The sequence below is a fragment of the Vipera berus genome (assembly GCF_964194415.1).
Source record: "Vipera berus genome assembly, chromosome: 15".
NCBI classification, from domain to species: Eukaryota; Metazoa; Chordata; class Lepidosauria; order Squamata; family Viperidae; genus Vipera; species Vipera berus.
This window is the reverse complement of record NC_138218.1, coordinates 10,813,870-10,833,417: the sequence shown is the minus strand read 5'-3', so window position 1 is coordinate 10,833,417 and position 19,548 is coordinate 10,813,870. Positions and strand designations below refer to the sequence as shown.

Here is a 19,548-nt window from a genome sequence, read left to right as displayed (position 1 = left end):
GGAAACTCAAGATAATCTTGCCCTGACAGTCTCTCTCTCTCTCTCTCTCCTTCCCTTCATTCTACTTTACTCTTCCTTCTTCCCTTTCTCTTCTCTTCCTCCTCCTCTTCCTCTTCCTGCCTCGACCGACAGGCAAAGCAGCGAGTGGACGAGAACAAAAGCCTGGGAGCCGTGAAACTGCAGGAGCCTCCTTCGGCTGGTCAGATGAAGCCGGTCCGCACAGGCGCCATCAAGCCTCAAGCGGTCAAGGTGGAGGAGAGCAAGGCCTGAGCTCTGGAAACACGCCCCCCCCACCCCACCCCGCCTGTCAATCCTTCTGCTCAAGAGAATGAAGGGGGGGGGGAAAGAGAGAGAGAGAGGCTTTGCAACCTACATCCTTCCGCTGGACAGCCTCCCTGTGGCTGGATGCTCCGAGATGCTTTACGCTGAGATGTTTTCTTGCGCCATGGGGTGTTTTTTTTTTCTTTTTTCCCTTTCCCCTTTTTCTTTTCATCCTTGGCCTGCTTGCTTTTTTGAAAGAAGACCGACCGACAGCTCCGTCGAAACTCAGCAGCAACCACCCAAAGTTCCCTATTGAATTTTTGGATTCTGGAGTGGCTACAGCCAATTTGTTTGTTCGTTTGTTCGTTTTCTCCACCTGAAAATAGCAGAAAGCATTAAGCGTTTCCCATTGCATAGTGGAAATGCTAGCTTATCTGCTCTGCTCCTCCTAGGTTTCCCCTTCCTTCCTTCCTTCCTCTTCCACTCTTTCTTTCTCTTTCTCCTCTGTTCCTCTCTTCTCTCTCTTCCCTTCCCTTTGTACCGTAACAATTCCCTCCTCCTTTTTCTAAGCAACCCCCAGGAATGCTGTATCCTTCATTTTTCCGTTAGATTTCTTCTTCCTACTTCTGATTTACTCACTTGGAAAGGAAATATTTGCCAAACCCCAAAATCATGTCTTTGGATGGATTTCCTTCTCGGCTAGATCTCCATCCGTGTCTTACCTTCTACAGTGGCGTTCCATCAAGCCTGGATCACCTCAGCTCTGCACCTGAAAGCTTTTTCAACCACACTTTTCCCCTTTTTACCCTAAAGCCCCGAGCTTTCGAAATAAGCCGAGCCAGAAGAAAAATCAGAACAACTATTTCCCCTTTACCTCGTCCCCAAACCTCCGTTTTGCAGTCATTTTTATTTCTATAGGTGATTTATTTTTGTGACATTTTCAGACAAGAAGTGTGGGAAAATAAGTTTCTCAGATTTTTTTTTTTTAAAAAATAGCGCTTTGTGATTTTCAATCTTAACCGCTTTAAGAGGGGTGGGCTTCAGTTCCCAGCGTACTTCTCTTCCAAAGCTTTGCTTTTCAGCATGAATTCTGGGAGTTGAAGTCTGCACGTCTTAAAGCAGGCTGGTTGGGGAATTGAAATCCACACATCTTAAAAGTTGGTGAGGTTGAGAAACCCCAAAGTAAATGGGGGGGGGGGAAATGCTACTTTCTCTTTCCTTCCTTCCCATTTTACTTCTCCCCTGCCTCCTCCTCCTCCTCCCTCAGTTCATCCTTACTCTGCATTCTTCCCCTTGCTGTAGCTAATTCTGTTTTTCTTTCTAAGTTCACTTTCACCCCTCCCTTCCTGTTTGGCATTCAGCAATCAGTTTTTGCAGAGTGGTAGTAACCCAGAGGAGGTAAAAATAGAGGAGTTTTTTTTAAAATCCCTGCAAAGATAATTTAAAATAATAATAATAATAAACCATAGCATGCAGAGAGCTTTTGACATTTTACTTCTCTCCCCTTCCACACCTGATGCTTTACAAAGCTGAAAATGACAAACCCTCTTCTTTGCATGATCATTGTTGGAAAATAGATTAATAGGGGAATTCCCCATTTTGGGAGAGAGGGGGGGGTTGGAAAAGATGCTGGAATCTTTGGTAAACTTAATATCTTCCAAATGTCTTCCTGTCTCGACAGGTTTGGTCAAAACACACACAAGACCCTCCCTTTGGCTGACAGTTCGATCAACTTTAAAAATTGCAATCTGCTGTTTTAGCTAAGGTGTCCCAGCAGCCTCTTGGCAGTTCCCAAAGACCACATTTTGAAAACAAAAACGTAATGCACTTCAAAAGCAGGCAGGCTTGGACTCGGGTGCTCTCAAAAAGAGGCGAGTTCGAATTTCGAATTCCACTCGCTGTCAAAATGGACTTCAATATTTTTTTTTCCTCCTGCAAATGCTCTTTCCCTTTGTCGGCGTGCATTCGAGATTCCTTCCAGGGGTTTAAAATTGAGGGGCTTTTAAATAAAATAAAAACTTTGCTCGGGAGAGGGGGCATTTTTTTAAATGGAATTTTAATTTGGGGTGGGACAGAACTCTACTGCTTGTAGTCGTTTTAGTCGCTTGGAATTTAGTAATTCTTGGATATTTGCCTTCTGAACTCTGCCAACATTTCTGTGTATTTTTTAACCTTGATTTTACCCACTAAAATTCTCCCTTTTTTGCTTCCTTCTATGCCTCTGCTTGAAAAAAAAAATACTGCAAGCTGCTGAATTTTTCACGCAAACTGCCTTGAAAACATGTTGATTTGGCCCAGAACAGCTCCCTGGAAAAATTAACAGGTTACAATCTTGTTCATCACTGGCGTAATTGCTTTGTGCCCATAGTGGTTTTTATTTTTGTCATTTCCCTTTAGTTTTTCCTTCCTCCGTGCTAAGATTAACAGATTGCAATCTTGTTCTTTAGTGGCGTAACTGCTTTGCGTCTGGGATGGTTTATATTTTTATATTATTTTTCTTGTCTGGCCAGTCTGTGGCATTTTGTCTTTCAGTTGTTGAGCCAACTAGATTGATTGATAGATGCAAAACAGCATGATAAAAACCTTCCGGTGGGGATTTAAATCAGAACTGCAACTCCTAGGATAGAGATTATCAATTTGTTCTGCCTTTCAGCCATTTTCCTCCACTCCAGCAAAATTTGAAAAAAAACAAACACTAGAATTTATTTATACGTATTTGATGTTGTAGGTGAAAAGAATTAAAATACTTCACTGATCTATTTATATAATGTCTGGATTTATTCTGCACAGGTCAGGTCAAGAAAGAGTCCATAGATTTTTCTGTTTATCAAAACTCACTTTCAGTTCTGAAGCTTTTCCTAGAGCCATTTAAATGTGGCTTTTTAACTTTGGGCTAAATCTTCTCGCTTTATTGCTGTCTGCTGGAACCAAAACGCGGCAGCACACAACATTGTGACACTCCTGAAAGAAAATTAAATCCATCTCTGTTTCCTTCACTACAAACTCCACAGATTTGTGTGTGTGTGTGTGTGTGTGTTTCAGTGAAGGAGTACATGTGAATCTTGATATGCAAGCAAAAACTTTTCGGACCTTATTTCTGGATGCAGCTGCTGTGATTTTGTGCTCGACCAACGTGTCTGAGAAGGAGGAGTTTTCTCCTGCGTGAACCTTGTAAATGCCGAAAGGGGCTGTACTTTTATTTTTTTTCTCCCACCGAAAAGAAAGGAGATCACATTGCTTCTCAAGATTGTGCCTGTCCAATTCAGCTCTGCACATGAAGTGTTTTGTTTTGGGGGGGGGGGGGAAGAATGAAAGAACAGTAGTCCATTTATAAATCAGGAACAAGCTAAGCACTTCTTAATTTTTTTTTTCTAAAACTGTAGTTTTTAAAGCGGCGGATTCAGCTGCACTGGTGTTTTTTTGCTCAGCAACAGATGCATTTACGGTAAATAGAATTTTAATTCTGCCTTTCACCGCGTCCTCTTGTCGCATTTCGAAGCTGGACTATCCCCCCCCCCCCCCCCGTTAAAAACTGAAGTTGAAGGGTTGGATGTGAAAGAGAGAAAAGTGGGGTGGCTAAAGTTTTAAAGATGAACTGACACACATTTGATCTTTGTTAACATGGATCTTTTCCCTTCTTGCCTTCTGCAAAAAAACCATTTTCTGGCTTGTTTATTTTTCTTCAGAGGGTTATAGATGGAAAAGACCATCAGCTTAAAGCCACAAGACCTTTCTTGCATGCCATTTGATTTTTCTTTCTTTCTTGGTGTCCTTTAGCTTTCGGTGTGATGCAAAAATTCTCTTTCCATGTCACTTCAAAGTGTGGGAGGTAACTTTTCTTTTCTTAAAAATTTAGTCTTCATCCGAGGGGGAGCTGAAACGGCTAAGCCAGATTCAAAGTGCTTTGCTTCAATTTGTCTTGTGGCTTTTACGAGCATTTTTCGCCAGAGATGTCAGACTGAAAATTGTGGGTATCGTAAGCACTAACACATACTTGGTCTTTGACACAAGGCTAAACTGCTTAAAGTCGGTCAAGGATGATCAAAAGCAGCTGAATAAGATGTTGTTCATAGCAAAAATTCTTCTCTCGTCCTGTATAAATCACATTCTTTTTTTTTTTAAGATGGTATTGTACCTGTTCATGTTTTAATCTTGCAAACCTGTACAGTAAAATCTTTTTTGGTTTTGTTTTGGGGGGGCTTCTCATGTGTTTGTCTTTTCATGTAGAGCAGATATTTGAAAGGGCGAACAGTGAATAAACTTGCAGACACGCAACACGTTTTAAATCTTTCGGAGAACTGTCGAAGCCTGTAAAAGACCGTTCTCTCTCACCCTTTTATGGGGTTGTCTCTTTTTTGTTGGTTTGTTTTCATTTCGTTTTTGTTTTTCTCCCCCAGTTTGTATGGTTTCTCCTTTCAAATATGTGATTGTATTAGCTCTTTCCATATGAAAGAATTATCCTTATTTAAATTAAAAAAAATAAATAAAAGCGAGGCTATTTTGTCTCTTTTCTTTGCCCAGATTTGCAGAGGCAGGAGTTAAAAATGTGATTTGGAGAGAGGCAGGTGAAATATGCCAACCGTGATTAACTGGCAAGAAAGGTTGTAAAAATGGGACAAAACTTGCTTAATTGTCTCACTTAGCAACGGAAATTTAGAAGGCAAGGGCTTTTCTATTTATCATTAGAATTAATAGTATTAATATTAATACTCTAACCCAGTTTCTCAAACATACTCATTCTAGAAGGGAGATTTTGAAAAAATGCAATGGTTTTTTTTTGGGGGTGGGGGTGGGAATCCTAGTCCACTCAAGGGCTGAGTGTGCCCTAGTCCTATTTTACTCTAATTGGCAATTTGCTAGTCATAAAGCAAGCTTTCACTAGGGTGAATGTGATACCTGCATAAGAAAAAATAATTTTAATTTGGGCCACTTGATTAGGCGAGCATTTGCTCAGCCTAACTACAGAAATTGGCTAATTAAAATAGATTTGCGGTGGAGAATGGCAAAAGACGGAGATGTAGTGTAAAACATCTGGCAACATTTGCCTGATTCCTCAGTAAGAGCTCGATAGGTAGACAAAAATGCCAAATCCAGTCTGAACATCTGGCTGACTGTCCGATGATCAATAATAAAGTTGGAAGGGACCTTGGAGGTCTTCTAGTCCAGCCCCCCTCTACCATTCCAGACCAACGGCTGTCCAGTCTCTTCTTAAAAACTTCCAGTGTTGGAGCATTCACCGCTTCTGGAGGCAAGGAGTTCCACTGACCGTCAGGAAATCCCTCCTTAGTTCCAGGCTTGCTTCTCTCCTTACTTAGAAGCTCCGTGGCTTCTTCTCCTGCTTTCGGGTGCTTTGGCCCCGAGATATTGCAAGAAGTCACTGATGACTTTGGTGGCTTCGGTTGTCTAAACCAGAAGGATTGGCACAGCACATAATAATAACAACAACAACAACAATAATAATAATAATAATAAATAAAGTTGGAAGGGACCTTGGAGGTCATCTAGTCCAACCCCCTGCTAAGGCAGGAAACCCTATACCATTTCAGACAAATGACTGTCCACCTGGTTAGGAATTCTGGGAACTGTAGTTTCCCAGGAAAGCAACCGGTTTGCCAGCAGGAGTGCCAAACTTCCGGCCCGCGGGCCGGACGTGTCATTCCCAAAACCGCGCCCACCCCATTTCCGGAAATGGGAGAAAAAGCTCCGATACGTTGCGCGATATCACGTGATGTCGCGAGTTTGGAGGGGAAAAAAATAGCACATGGACTCCTCTATGTTTTTTTTTGTTCCCATGGCAACTGTCCGGGTCCGTGATGTCACCTCCGGTCGGTCCTGCCTTCTCCACGGATCCTATGCTCGCCTCCTCCTTTCTCTCCCTTTTTGTAATTGGTACGTCCCATCTCTGCCGCCTGAACAACGGCACGAAGGCGAGCGCATTCCACGAAAAGGGGGGGGGAGAAATACGGAGATTTGAAGCGGGCGAGCGAGAAGCAGAGGGAATTGGGTGAGTTTCTCGAAATAATTGGAAAGAAAGTTAAAGCAGAGCCCGGGTATTATTTATAAGATTTAGACATTTTCTGGCGTGCATATCCCGTTTCGGGACGGACGGAGGGTGTGCAAAAAAAAAAAAAAAAAAAAAACCCGGGTTGGTGCAACATATGGATGGGCGTGGAAGCAAAGAGAATAAATACTGGAGAAAGTTTGCACGCTCAAATGTTGATGTTTGATGTGTTTAAGGCATTGTCACACGATGTAAGCTATTCCAGGTCCAGCTGCCCTTTTTGCAAGGCCAATGCTGAGGGTTATTATGGTTTTGTAGCACAGCTTCAGCCAGATGTTTGGGCTGCATTTGGCATTTTGGTCACACACAGGGTTACACTGGGGGCTCCTTGGTGCTCTCTGAGCTTGCAGACGTTACATCGTCAGCTCCAATGAGTGTGGGCTTTGCTCTCTGTTTATACACGGCAGCTTGTCCTGCCATTGTGGGAGGGGTGTGAATTTTCTCCTCAATTAGGATAATATAATAATAATAATATAATAATAATATGCTTGATTGTCCGGAGTTAATCTCTGCTTATCTGAGCCTTGGAGAGGATGTAAAATCCTCTTTTTATTTCCTTCTTCGCTTTTTATTGTGTCTTTTGAATGGTGTGGACCTGTGGTTTATCTCTCTGTGTCTGAATAATAGCTGACAGGTCTGAATAACATAAGTTTTCCAACAGTTTGAGAGCATGCCAGAATTTATTTATTTTTGAATGAGACCAATTTTCCTTTTTTTTTTTAGTTGCCACCAGATCATTCTGAAAAATGCTTGGATTCTTAAAGCAGCCAATTGTCTTTTCAGTGGAAATCAATGTAAACCTGGTGGTTTTAACTGTGATTGGATTAATCAGCCGGCTGTGGGCACTGTCCTATCCCAGAGCTGTAGTGTGAGTAAATCATATAAGTGTGTGCCAAAGATTTAGTAGATTTAAAGTATCCATATCGACAATGACTCTTCCGTGGATTAAAAATAAACTTTTCTCTCTGCTATATTATAAAGACCGTTGGCGGAAAACCCCAACATTGCATTTTACAAGCTTGTATTCCAGACACATAAACTATTCTTCAGTCCAGCTTTTTATTTATTTTATTTATTATTATTATTTTAATTTTATTATTTTATTTTATTATTTTTTTTATTTATTTGATTATTTTATTTATTATTGTATTCATTATTTTGTTTTATTTATTTTATTTTATTGCACTATTCCAGCTTTGATGAAGTTTACTACGGCCAGTTCCTCTCCTTGTACATGAAGCGGATCTTTTTCGTAGATGACAGCGGGCCTCCGTTCGGCCACATGCTTTTCGCTTTGGGAGGTATGCAAATTTTCAAATAATTCATCCTGTGTTGCACTGGGTGACTTTGGGCCGATCACCGAGAGACGGTGAATTCTAGTCCCGCCTTAGGCACGCAAGCCGACTGGATGTCTTTGGAGCAAACCTTCTCTTAGGCCAACCCACCTTGCAGGATTGTTGTTGTGGGGAAAATGAGGAGGATGGAGTATTAAATACGTTCACCGCCTCGAGCTATTTCTAAAAACAATAAAGGCAGGATGGAAATCAATAAATAAAATTTAAAAAATGAAAATAAATGTTGGGAAAAACTAAGCACAAATTTCCTTTGCACACAAAGGAGAAAACTGGAAAAAGGGTGCCACTTGAATGCACAACATGGGCGCTTAATTACATATATTTTTAATAGCTGAGCAGAGCCTTTTCCTTCTTACAGGCAGAATACTTTTTTTAAAAAATCCTTGATTTTACTTTGTTTGCAGATTCTTGAAGTTTATTTTCTTAGCTGCAATCCAGAAGGAAGGATATAGTCAAAACTTTAGCCCCTGAGGCCATGACATTCCTGCCATAATTGTTTTATGTAATTGAACTCTGTTCTTTCCTTCAGGGTTATTTTCCCCTCTCCGTTTTATTAGTCATAATACCTGAATTTCACAATTTGTGGACTTGGCTTTGCTGCTGGGCTGAAGATTGATGTATTCTTATATTTTAGGACCCTTGTTTCAATTTGATTTACGTTAGGTCATTTTTACTCTGAAGTGTTTGTGTGGTATTTCAGCTGTTTTTATGGATTTTTGTTTTGTTGTATGCTGCCCAAAATCCACGGCGGTTGAACATCTAGTCTACATTTAAATTCAGATAACAAAGAGTTGAACACTGGAAGAGGCTGGACAACCATTTGTCTGAAACGGTATAGGGTTTCCTGCCGGAGCAGGGGGTTGGACTAGAAGACCTTCCAACTCTGTTAGTATCTACCGTAGATGGAGAAATTGGGGTGGGGTGGGGGGGGAATCCATGTATTGCTGAGGAAACCATATAGATACATTTAATTTAATTTAATTTATTAATATTTCTATACCGCCCTTCTCCCGAAGGACTCAGGGCGGTGTACAGGGCAAGAATAAAACACAGAATTACAAAAGTTAAAAAGTAATTAAATACATGCCCATTAAAAACAGTTAATACATAATAAAAACCCCAATAAAATGACAGTAAACCCCCCCCCAATCCCCCCTCAGGCCAGGCCGGCTTGTTCGAACAAGTATGTTTTTAGATCGCGGCGAAAGGAGCGGAGATCGGGTGCCGTCCGGAGCTCAACTGGTAACTGGTTCCATAGCTCCGGGGCGCCCACAGAGAAAGACCTCCCCCTGGGGGCCACCAATCGGCATTCTCTGACCGGTGGCACCCTGAGGAGGCCCTCTCTGTGGGAACGCACAGGGCGGAGGGAAGTTGATGCCGGCAGCAGGTGCTCCCTAACATCCAGATGTTTTGCCAGCATCCCACTTTAAGTTTAGGTTTTGTGACCTGGAAAACGTATCCTTCTCTTCTCTTCCTTTACAGGTTATTTAGGGGGATTTGATGGAAATTTCTTATGGAACAGGATAGGAGCAGGTAAAACGATTTCTGATTCACCCTTCAGCTAATTATTGACAAGGACCTGGCCACCTGTTCAACTGGAAAAACTAGAGGGGGGGTGGAAATAAAGGAAACTTCCTGCATTTTATATAAATCTTTGTTCTTGTGTTATTCCTAAGGGTTGATGAGAGATGTAGAAAAGCAAGCTAAAATGGAGAGAGAAAGGAGATAAGCAAGCTGCAATAGAGATACAGATAAACAGGCAGATGCCTCAATGGTTGTTAGTGTAATATATTGTCATAAGTCACTTTTTTCAGTGCTGTTGTAATTTTGAATGGTCACTAAACCAAAGATTATAAGTCCAGGCTTTCTTGTACAGATAAGTGAGGTGTAATTGACTAGAGATATAGATAAAATAGCTGCAACAGACTAAAGATACAAGCTGTAGTTGACCAGAGACATAGATAAGCAAGTTGCAATTCATGCATAATTTGTGCTGATTTTTCTCTTATTTTGTCTTAGAATACAGCTCCAATGTGCCAATTTGGGCTTTGCGGCTTATACCTGCAACAGCTGGTGGCTTATGCGTTCCCTTGGCATATCAGATATTAACTGAACTACATTTCACCCATTTTGTTGCCCTGGGTGCTGCAATCCTGATTTTATTCGGTAAATAAGATATCGTTTCTTTCAAATTCTCCATCGGTGCCATCACTGTCATGTCGTTGAGCGGAATCTTTCTGAGATATTTCACTATTCTTATTTCTCAAGCCATATTTTTAACCCAGAGCAGCCTTTTGTAAAAAATTATTCTGTTGGTCTTCTGTTTTAGGTTGCTAACTGATCCATACAGTCAAAACAAGAAAAAGGAAAGAGGAATTCTTTTTTAGCAGAGCTAATCTATTTCTTTACTGCTGGTAAACAGGAGATTCCTTGGAAAACCATAAGATAGTTTTTATGCATTCCAATATCGTTTTCTTGGTTTGAGAAAAACTGCAGAAGGCACTCAAAGCGGTCCTGTTAAAATCTCATCCCTGAAAGGAACGTTTGTGAGTTGTTAGGCTGTCCACAAAAATAGTCCTCAAGCAAAGCTTCTAGGATTGCAACTGTTAAAAAATATTAGCATAAGATTTTCTATGTTACCTTATTTTATTTGTCTGTTTTCCCCCTCCACAGGCTTTTTATTACTTTGTACTGAATGGATATTATGAGTTGCTGTGTGTCTGCTTGTTTCATAGATACATCCAATTCATAATAAAATAAAGTTAGGCAGTGAAGAGAACATTTGAAGAGTTGTAGCAAAAAGCTACAACTTTAGAAGTTGGAACATTTCCCCCCCAGCTTTTAAATACTTGTTCTGGCCAATCCCTATTGGTTGATTGCAAAAATCTTTATATTGCTTGCTGTAACAGGGTCTCCAACCTTGGCAACATGACAGGCTGAGGAATTCTGGCAATTGAAGTCCACAAGATGTAAAGTTGCCAAAGTTGTGTAAAAGTTGCTGTAAAAAGCTCATAGGACCACTGTAGGAATAGACAGTCAAAACAATTCTCATTTCGTCTTTGTGTCTTAACAGAAAACTCACTAATTACTCAATCCAGGTTGATGTTGCTGGAGTCGATTTTAATTTTTTTCATCCTGTTGGCTGTTTTATCTTATCTGAAGTTTCACAACTCGCAGAAGCAAAGGTAAAATATTTCTTTGATTTTTCCACCTTTGGTTTTGGAATAAAACATGAAGTCCCCCAAATCAAACCAAGCAATAACATGTCTTTGCATTTACGCTAAGGGGTGGCTGTGACCTAACATGATTTATAAATGGTGATAGGGCATAGCCAAAACCAGCCAGAGATGGATTCTGCAATCAAAACGGCCTTAAAAAGTTTGTGTGATTTTTTTTGTAATATGTAATATACAGGTTAATCATAGGTCATGACCACAATTGTTAGGTGAATTTTGCCCCATTTTATGACCGTTCCTGCCACAGGCAAGGGAGAACAGGGCCAACCTCTTCTCCAAAGCGCCTGAAGGCAGGACAAGAAGCAACAGATGGAAACTAACCAAGGAGAGAAGCAACCTGGAACTAAGGAGAACTTCCTGACAATTAATCAGTGGAACGACTTGCCTCCAGAAGTTGTGGATGGAGGTTTTCAAGAAGAGATTGGACAGCCATTTGTCTGGCATGGTCTAAGGCTGGCTTTATGATTGATATGTTTAACTTTTTTTTTTAGCCCTTTTTCTGCAAGGTGGTGGCTCTGGCTGTTGCTAACTGGGATCTCCTGTTCTTGTGCCGTTGGGTAAGCTTACCTCTTGATGGTCTGCTAAGGTCTCTTAGAACATGGGTGTCCGGTCTTGGCAATGTCCAAACTTGTGGACTTGAACTCCCAGAATTCCCCATGCTGGCTGAGGAATCCTGGGAGTTGAAGTCCACAAGTCTTACTAAGGTTGGACTCTCCTGCTTAGATCTTCTGGTGGCCCCCCCTGTCCTTTCTGGGCCCATCCGGGGTTTTCTATGTGTTCTCCTGCTTACCTTAAACCCCAATGGAGGTGACATGCGAATGCAGCCAGCTTCTCCTTCCAATGGGCCTGATATAGCTGGCTTTTCCTGCTTGCTTCGCAGGGTGAAATACATGGGCCTCTTCACTTACCTCCTCCTTCTCAGCCTGGCAGGAATCCATTCCTGGCAGCTGGTTGGTGATCGCTCCTTGTCCAACGTAAGTCGGAGGGTCAAGTCGCTCTGGGTGATGATGGGAGTTGATCTCCAGGACTTCTGGAGAACTTTGGATTTCAGAATCTGTGGGTTTTGGTTCGACACAGCAGTTTTTGTTGGAACGTAATCAGTCAAAGTTGGAACAAGTGTGTTTTTCCATACCCGTTTGATGGTAAAATTGGAAATATTGGTAAGTTAGATGCGAGGCTCTGACCTATCCATAAATGATAAATGGATAGATGATAGATAGATAGATAGATAGATAGATAGATAGATAGATAGATAGATAGATAGATAGATAGGTAGATAGGTAGGTAGGTAGGTAGGTGATGGATGGGTGGAGATGATAGATAGCTAGATTTAATTTTAATGATGTTGGAAACGTTGATTTAAAAAAGGAACCGTGATTCTAATCTCTCCGACACGCAGAGGCACACTTTATTACAGTTTTAGGCTTTACAGTTGTAACCCAGCTAGATGCAGCCCCCATCTGGCAATCTTTAGTTTTAGAAGCAAAAGTGAATCCCTTTGGTTTTTCCTTTTCAGCTCTCCCTGGTGTGGCACTTCACAGCCCGAGGAGTGGCTCTTTTGATCATTCCCGTCGCGCTGTACCTCTCCTTTTTCTACATCCACCTGGTTTTGCTATACCGATCTGGGCCTCACGACCAAATCATGAGCAGCGCTTTTCAAGCTAGCTTAGAGGTGAGAGCGAACTGAATCTTGGTCAAAAAGGGAGAATTTGTGGTGGGTGAAGATTTCACACACACACACACACACACACACACACACACACACACACACACACTTTTCAAACTTCTGCTTTTGTTCTTTATCTCTAAATGTTCATTGGCTGGCTGAATGCTGATTTATTTCAACCCTCTGCTGGACTTTAAGATCTGCTCTTTCTTTTCTTTTTCTTTTTAAATTATTATTATAATTTATTGGGTTTTACCTTGCCACCGTTGTTAGGCGAATCACTGCAGTTGTGGGAACATCACAAGAGTTGTAAATAACCTTTTCCCAGAATTGTCATAATAGTCGTAATTTTATCATCTCTTGATGTGGCTATCACTAGAATCTGCAAACATTTAAAAAAATTAGGCTGATGGTTTTATGCTTCCGGATTGTGTAACCAACACTCTGTGTATTTTTTTATTATTATTATTATTTTAGGGAGGACTTTCTCGCATCACTCAGGGCCAGCCCTTGGAAGTGGCTTATGGTTCCCAGATTACTTTGAGGAATATCTTGGGCAAACCCTTGCCGTGTTGGCTTCATTCTCACCGTAATACCTACCCCATCAGGTGAGAAGGGGAGGGCTTAATTTTTGGCACACGAGATATGGTGTACAACCCTGGCCTGTCCCACAATGGATCCCATCTCCAGGAGATGCCGTTTTCTTTGGCGTAGAATTTTTGCCAGACAAGAGCACAGTGCTGAGGAGAAATGGCCAAACTTTATTTTTACTATTTTACCAAATTTACTATTAGCTTGTTTGGCAGTTCCTTGATTGAGGATATGCTTTGCTTCTTGGTTGTTAGTCTAATGTTAATCGTGATGATAATTTTGGCTCATTCTGCTGTCTTTTTCTGAATGATATGTAGAGGTTGTTTATGTCTCTGTGCCTGTTGATGGCCAATTTGGAAGTGTGCCAGGCTCCCAGGGATTGAGGCCAAACCCCACCAAGCTCAGAGGTCACCAAGGACCCCTATTTCTTTGTCTTCTAGCTGCCCTCAAAGGGCTGAGATCTCGTGTCTTCTCCTATTAAATGGAGAAAACAGAACTCTTTTCTGTGACCTAAAAAGAACCCTTCGTTTCTGCCAAGGTGGCTGTGTCCCATTTCCTCCATGTCTTCCCCAGGTACGAAAATGGACGGGGAAGTTCCCATCAACAGCAGGTGACCTGCTATCCTTTTAAGGATGTGAATAACTGGTGGATCGTGAAGGATCCTGGAAGGTAAGCCTCTTCAGGTAGTCCTCGCTTTACGACAGTTCATTTAGCGAACGTTCAAAGTTACAAGGAAGTCTTGTGGCAAGCAAGGTCGTCAAATGGGGCAGAATTCACTTAGCAACGTGAATTTTGGGCTCAATCTTGGTCAAGGACTAGTGTACTTTATTTGGCCAAGGGTGATTAGACACCCAAGGAATTTGTCCAGCACAGAAGCACTCAGTCTATTTGCAAAGCAACAGAGATGATGATGATGATGATGATGATGATAATAATAATAATAATAATAATAATAACAACAATACCACCAATAAAAGGGGGAAGTAATGAAGATAATAAAAGGAATAAATAATAACATTTTTATGGGTTTGATTTTGTTGGTTCATTTTGCCTCTGTTTTTCTGTCTCTCCCAAACAGGCAGCAGCTGGTAGCTAGCAACCCACCGCGGCCTGTGCGACACGGCAACATTGTGCAACTGGTCCATGGCATCACCACCCGTTACCTTAACACGTAAGCTGTTTCTTCTGTGTCTTCTGGAAGACCTCGCCTTAAATAATTTTTTTAAATTTGTTTTTAACTTTTGTATCTTGGTTTTTTAATCACCCTGTAAACCGCCCTGAGTCCTTCGGGAAAGGGCGGTATATAAATGTAATAAAATAAATAAATAAATAAATAAATAAATAAATACATTCCCTCCTTTCTAGCACTGATGATGTTATCTAGTTGGGTAATGAAACGTCTGTAAGAAAACCACCAAGCCCAAAGAGCTGCAAATATTCTCTTCCGTTGCTTTCTCCATGCTGCAGGCATGACGTGGCTGCGCCCCTCAGCCCACACGCCCAAGAAATATCCTGTTACATCGATTACAACATTTCCATGCCCGCTCAGAATCTCTGGAGAGTGGTAAGTGCCAGGCTGAAGAATTTAAAGGGATTGATAAAAGTTGGACTGAACTATAAAATAAATAAACATAGCAATATACCGCTTCGTAGTGGCAGGAACAACCAAGGCAGCGCATTAGCCAAACGGCAGCATCCGGAAGCGTGTCTTTCAATCCCACAGGAAATTGTGAATCGCGACTCGGATAGTGAGATTTGGAAAACGATCCTGTCCGAAGTCAGACTGGTCCACGTCAACACGTCGGCCGTGTTAAAGGTGAGTGGGCTCGGGGTCTCAGCCTCTTTCTTGTAGCCGATGGTGGATGTAGGGTACCGTGGAAGTCTTCCAGTCCAACCCCCGGCTCAGCCCACAGAAGGAAAAGGGGTGTGGGAAGCATCTCAGAAGGGACCCCCCCTAGTTTTCCAGAGAATATAAGAGAAGGAGGGGAGAGATTCTGTTAATGTAATCTTACAATAAAGTATTAGCATTTACGGTTGTGTATCTTGTCTGGACTACCTCGAAGGGCTGATGTAGCACCACCCCACTGATTCAGATAGATGGGGCTTCCCAGATCCTTCAACCTGTTGAATCCTGATTGGCATTTTAAGCCTCTTTCCTTGTTTTGTTTTTAACCCTTCTGTTCTTTCTCACCGCTAGCTCAGCGGAGCTTCCCTCCCTGAGTGGGGGTACCGACAACTGGAGGTGATTGGCGAGAAGATCTCCAAGGGGTACCATCAAAGCATGCTGTGGAACGTGGAGGAACACCGATATGGAAAAAGTTAGTCTTTAAGAAACTTAAGAAGTCTTTGGACATTAATCCAGGGTGTTTTTTTCCCTGCAAAGTTCTGGAAAGACTTTTTCTAAAAGTCCCACTCCTGTGCAGGAAGTCCTTGGCTTAATGACCACAATTGAGTTATGTTGCTAAGTGAGAACAGCCCGGTTTTTTTTTTTAGTCTCTTTGGTTTTAATCTTTTCCAGGCCATGAACAGAAAGAGAGAGAGGTAGAATTGCACCTGCCTACTCAGATCAACATCAGCCAGAACCTCACCTTCGTTGCCAAGTTCACCGAACTGCAGGTGAAAGAAAGGGGCCAGAAAGTCAGCCTTTGAGAAAGTCATACGGTGGACTTCAGTTCCCAGAATTCTCAGCTTTATTGCCCTTCCATCTTCCTCCCCCCCTCCCTCGCTTCTAGCCCTTGATGCCTATGAGGCACCAATATGTACCAGGAAGAACTGACAGCAAGCTACGGGTGATACAGCTCCTAAACAAATCAGACTGTTAAGCACGTTGTGCTGTTAATCCCGCCAACTGGTTTCACAACTTGGGATATTTTGAATTAGGGGCTGTAGCTTGCACTGATATTCAGGAAACCCAATTCCTCTGTTTCGTTCTAGTGGAAGATCCTTACCCTGAAGAACGAGGACACAGAACATAAATACAGCTCATCCCCATTGGATTGGATCACTCTGGAGACCAACATTGCTTACTGGTTCCATTCCAGCTCAGGGGTAATTTTACTTTATTTTTAGGTGGGCGAATCATGTTTCCTGGAATACATGGGGGCAATCTCCAGATCTCCCTTTGTTCCAGAGAGAATTTGGCATATCCAGTTGCCTTTTTAGCCATACAGGCAGTCCTCAACTGAACCTGAAATTTTTGTTCCTAAGCAAGTATTATAGCCCCCCACCCTTAATTCAAAATGTCTCCTGAAGTCTACAATTCCAAGTTGTGAAACCGGCAGGCGGGACTTACACAACGTGCTTGAGTTTTGCCTCATTTTGCGACCTTCCTTGCCACTTTGGTTAAGGGAATCCCTGCAGTTGTTAAGTTAGTCACACGGTTGTTAAGCGAATCTGGCTTCCCCCATTGACTTTGCTTGGCAGAAGGTCACAAAAGGGTATCACACGACCCCGGGATGCTGCGACCGTCGTAGATATGAGTCAGCTAGCAAGCGTCTGAATTTTGATGACATGACTCTAGAGAAGGCTGAAAAAACAGTCGTAAGTCACATTTTCAGCGCCGTTGAAGCGTCAAACGATCACTAAACGAATGGTTGTGAGTTGAGGACTCCATTCCATGGTCTGTGGAATGGAGAACACGCAGAGCGTTAATTCACCACGTCTTTCTGTAAGCCCTCAAATGGCATTTCCATGGAAAGGCTGTCATGTGGATAACTAGTAATTCCCAAGTTCTTCCTTGCCAAGCAAGGAAGAACTTAAGCAGGCTTTGCTTTCTGGTCACAACTCAAAACATCTCCTTGATCTTTCCTGGCCAGGCTCAAATTCACCTCCTGGGCAACGTGGTCAGCTGGACATCGGCCAACGTAGCCACCGTGGTCTACCTGGTTTTGTTCCTGGGGTACCTGCTACGTCGACATCGGAATATCCAGGATATCCCTGAAGGTGCCAAACCTTCCACCCGAGACCCCTTAATTGAGTTGGGGGAGGCCAGTTGTAGGCGCCTCATGGAGGCCTTCTGCCCCTGCTGAGAATGGGCTTATATCCAAGGGATTTCAGCCTTGTGCTGTTGTGTTTTTCTCTCCTGCAAGAGTTTTTGCCTTCTCACCAGGGCAGCCTCCGCTGGCCCCCAAGTCCCCTTCTGGCCTTTTCCAAGGGCGAGAAAGAGATGTGCCTGCTTCCCCACCCCATCTCTTTCTCTGCAGAGACCTGGCAGCAGTGGCTTCTGGCCGGAGGGGTTTTTGTGGGCGGATGGGCTGTGAACTACCTACCTTTCTTCCTGATGGAGAAGACCCTCTTCCTTTACCACTATCTGCCGGCCGTTACTTTCCAAATACTCCTGATTCCCGTCGTTCTGCAGCACACGAGCGACTTCCTGTGCAGGTGAGCCAACCTCTTCTTTCTTCGTTTCCGTATTTCTTTTTTCTCTTCTTTTTTTTTAAACACACGATAAGAAAAGCAAAAAAAAGGAAGAAAACTCAAAATACTCACCGCCATTCGTTTAGTGACCGTTAGAACTTACAACGGCACTAAAAAAAAATGACTTACAGTTGTTTTTCACACTTAACGACCGTTGCAGCATCCCCAAGGTGGCATGGTCAAAATTCAGACCCTTGGCAACTGACTCGTATTTATGACGGTCACAGTGTCCCTTTGGCGTCCCGCTGACAAGCAAAGCCAGGTTGACTTAACAGCCCTGCGACTTAAGTTAACAACTGCATTGGTTCAGTTAACAACTGAAAGGTCGTAAAACGGGGCAAAGCTGACTTAACAACTGTCAATGGAAATTTTGGCCTCCGTTGTGGTTGTAAGTCAAGGACGGCTTGCATTTGATCAAGACATTTCTCAGGAGAGAAAAAGAGGTCTTAAGGCACAGAGAGGTTGTGCTTCACGCAAAGCAAGTTTAATTTCATGTTTGATTTAGCACGTCTAACAAAAATAACAAGAGTTGAAAGGGACCCTGGAGGTCTTCTAGTCCAACCCTTTGCCCAAGCAGGCGGTCCAGTCTCTTCTCAAAAACCTCCAGTGCTGGAGCAGCCAGCCCTTCCACCGATTAATTGTCCTCACTGTTAGGAAGTTTCTCCTTAATTCCAGGTTGCTTCTCTTTTTTTTTTATTAGATTCCATCCGTTGCTTCTTGTCCTGCCTTCTGGTGCTTTGGAGAATAGCTTGACTCCCTCTTCTTTGGGGCAGCCCCTCAAATGTTGGAACGCTGCTATCATGTCCCCCCTCGCCCATCTTTTCATTAAACTAGACATACCCCATTCCTGCAGCCCTTCTTCGGATGCTTTAGCCTAATCATCCTTGTTGCTTTTCTCTTGCCTTCGTTTTAGAGTCTCGGCATCTCTTTTTACGCTTCTCTCCTTCTTCCTCCACACAGGTCCAGGCTTTCGAAAAGCATGCACAGCGCTTTAGTGGCAGCCTGGCTATCGTCCGTCTACCTTACGTACCACACCTTCTGCCCCCTCACCTTTGGCAAGCCGGCGCTCTCAAAAGCTGAGTTACAAGCTCTACGCTGGAAGGATAGCTGGGATATTTTGATCCGCAAACGCTGAGCAATGCCAAGACACGGACAGGAGACCGGTTTTGGGACTGGATGACGAAGGAAAGGAAAAAACATTTCATGGGACCTAGAGATTCTTTCCCCTGTGGATCCCTTCTGACGTTCACCTGATCCCAGAAACAAGATTGTTGAGCTGGAAATCCCTGTAGAATGCATTTGGGACTTGTTTGGGACTATTTTCCCCCCGTTTCTCTTCCAGAGGAAAGGATTTCAAAGGGATAGAAATGTATTTGGACGAGGGGAAGAAACACAGGAGCTCTTTTGCTCACCCAGGACAGGGATAAAGGGGTTGATGCACTGTTTGTCTCTTGAGCATGGAAAGAGTGCATAGGCCAGGCTGCGTGGAAAAGATTCATCACAACCATGTCTAGGACTATTGAACTTTTGCAAAAACCTTCTTTCATGTTAATATACAGGAAGATCATGAAAAAAAAGTAATGTGAAACCTGTATTTATGATGAGTCAATAAATAAAATGAGGAAGACTTACTGAGGAAGCATTACTGAGAATTCTCATAGGGGTCAACTATGGCTAATTGATGTCGGAAATATTGGAAATAAAAGGTGATGTCGCCCTCTTTATGGGCGATATCATTGGAATAAGGCATTACGTCGTCCTTGGCACGGTGCCAAGGTGAAAATATTGGAAATAAAAGGTGATGTCGCCCTCTTTAGGGGCGATGTCATTCGAATAAGGCATTACGTCGTCCTTGGCACGCTGCCAAGGGGAAAATATTGGAAATAAAAGGTGATGTCGCTCTCTTTAGGGGCGATGTCATTGAAATAAGGCATTATGTCGTCTTTGGCACGGTGCCAAGGG

At 42.7% G+C, this 19,548-nt stretch overlaps 2 protein-coding genes across 8 annotated transcripts in view; both read left to right on the top strand.

Annotated features, from left to right (window-relative positions):
- The window catches only part of PRRC2B (proline rich coiled-coil 2B), a 31,674-nt gene extending 26,924 nt beyond the window's left edge, over positions 1-4,750 (top strand). For 3 of the 6 annotated variants that reach the window (XR_014028030.1, XM_081339944.1, XM_081339945.1), the window contains one exon: positions 133-4,750. Coding sequence is in view for 2 of the 6 variants with exons in the window: in XM_081339944.1 (XP_081196070.1) it covers positions 133-270 (138 nt within the window). In the remaining 4 variants the exon portion in view is untranslated. The remainder of the gene's footprint in view (positions 1-132) is intronic. The other 3 variants (XR_014028027.1, XR_014028028.1, XR_014028029.1) reach the window with 3 other exon arrangements.
- A 1,280-nt stretch (positions 4,751-6,030) lies between these two features.
- On the top strand, positions 6,031-19,211 carry POMT1 (protein O-mannosyltransferase 1). Of its 2 annotated transcripts, XM_081339867.1 has the most exons (20): positions 6,031-6,265; positions 7,046-7,190; positions 7,517-7,623; positions 9,160-9,210; positions 9,697-9,843; positions 10,751-10,862; positions 11,405-11,470; positions 11,794-11,887; positions 12,430-12,585; positions 13,057-13,187; positions 13,744-13,839; positions 14,249-14,341; positions 14,638-14,734; positions 14,894-14,986; positions 15,368-15,488; positions 15,689-15,786; positions 16,105-16,218; positions 16,986-17,112; positions 17,373-17,550; positions 18,547-19,211. In XM_081339867.1, exons 2-20 carry the CDS (start codon positions 7,069-7,071, stop codon positions 18,719-18,721), a joined length of 2,178 nt encoding a protein of 725 aa, XP_081195993.1. In that variant the 5' UTR covers positions 6,031-6,265; positions 7,046-7,068; the 3' UTR covers positions 18,722-19,211. The 2 variants fall into 2 exon arrangements, with proteins under 2 accessions (XP_081195993.1, XP_081195994.1); XM_081339868.1 differs by lacking the exon at positions 11,405-11,470.
- The last annotated feature ends 337 nt before the right edge of the window (positions 19,212-19,548 follow it).

Coding starts and splice junctions, on each gene's coding strand:
- POMT1 (XM_081339867.1), top strand. CDS start 7,069: ATGCTTGGATTCTTAAAGCAGCCAATTGTCTTTTCAGTGGAAATCAAT. Junction 7,624..9,159: donor CATGCTTTTCGCTTTGGGAG/GTATGCAAATTT, acceptor CTTCCTTTACAG/GTTATTTAGGGGGATTTGAT. Junction 11,888..12,429: donor GTGATCGCTCCTTGTCCAAC/GTAAGTCGGAGG, acceptor TTTCCTTTTCAG/CTCTCCCTGGTGTGGCACTT.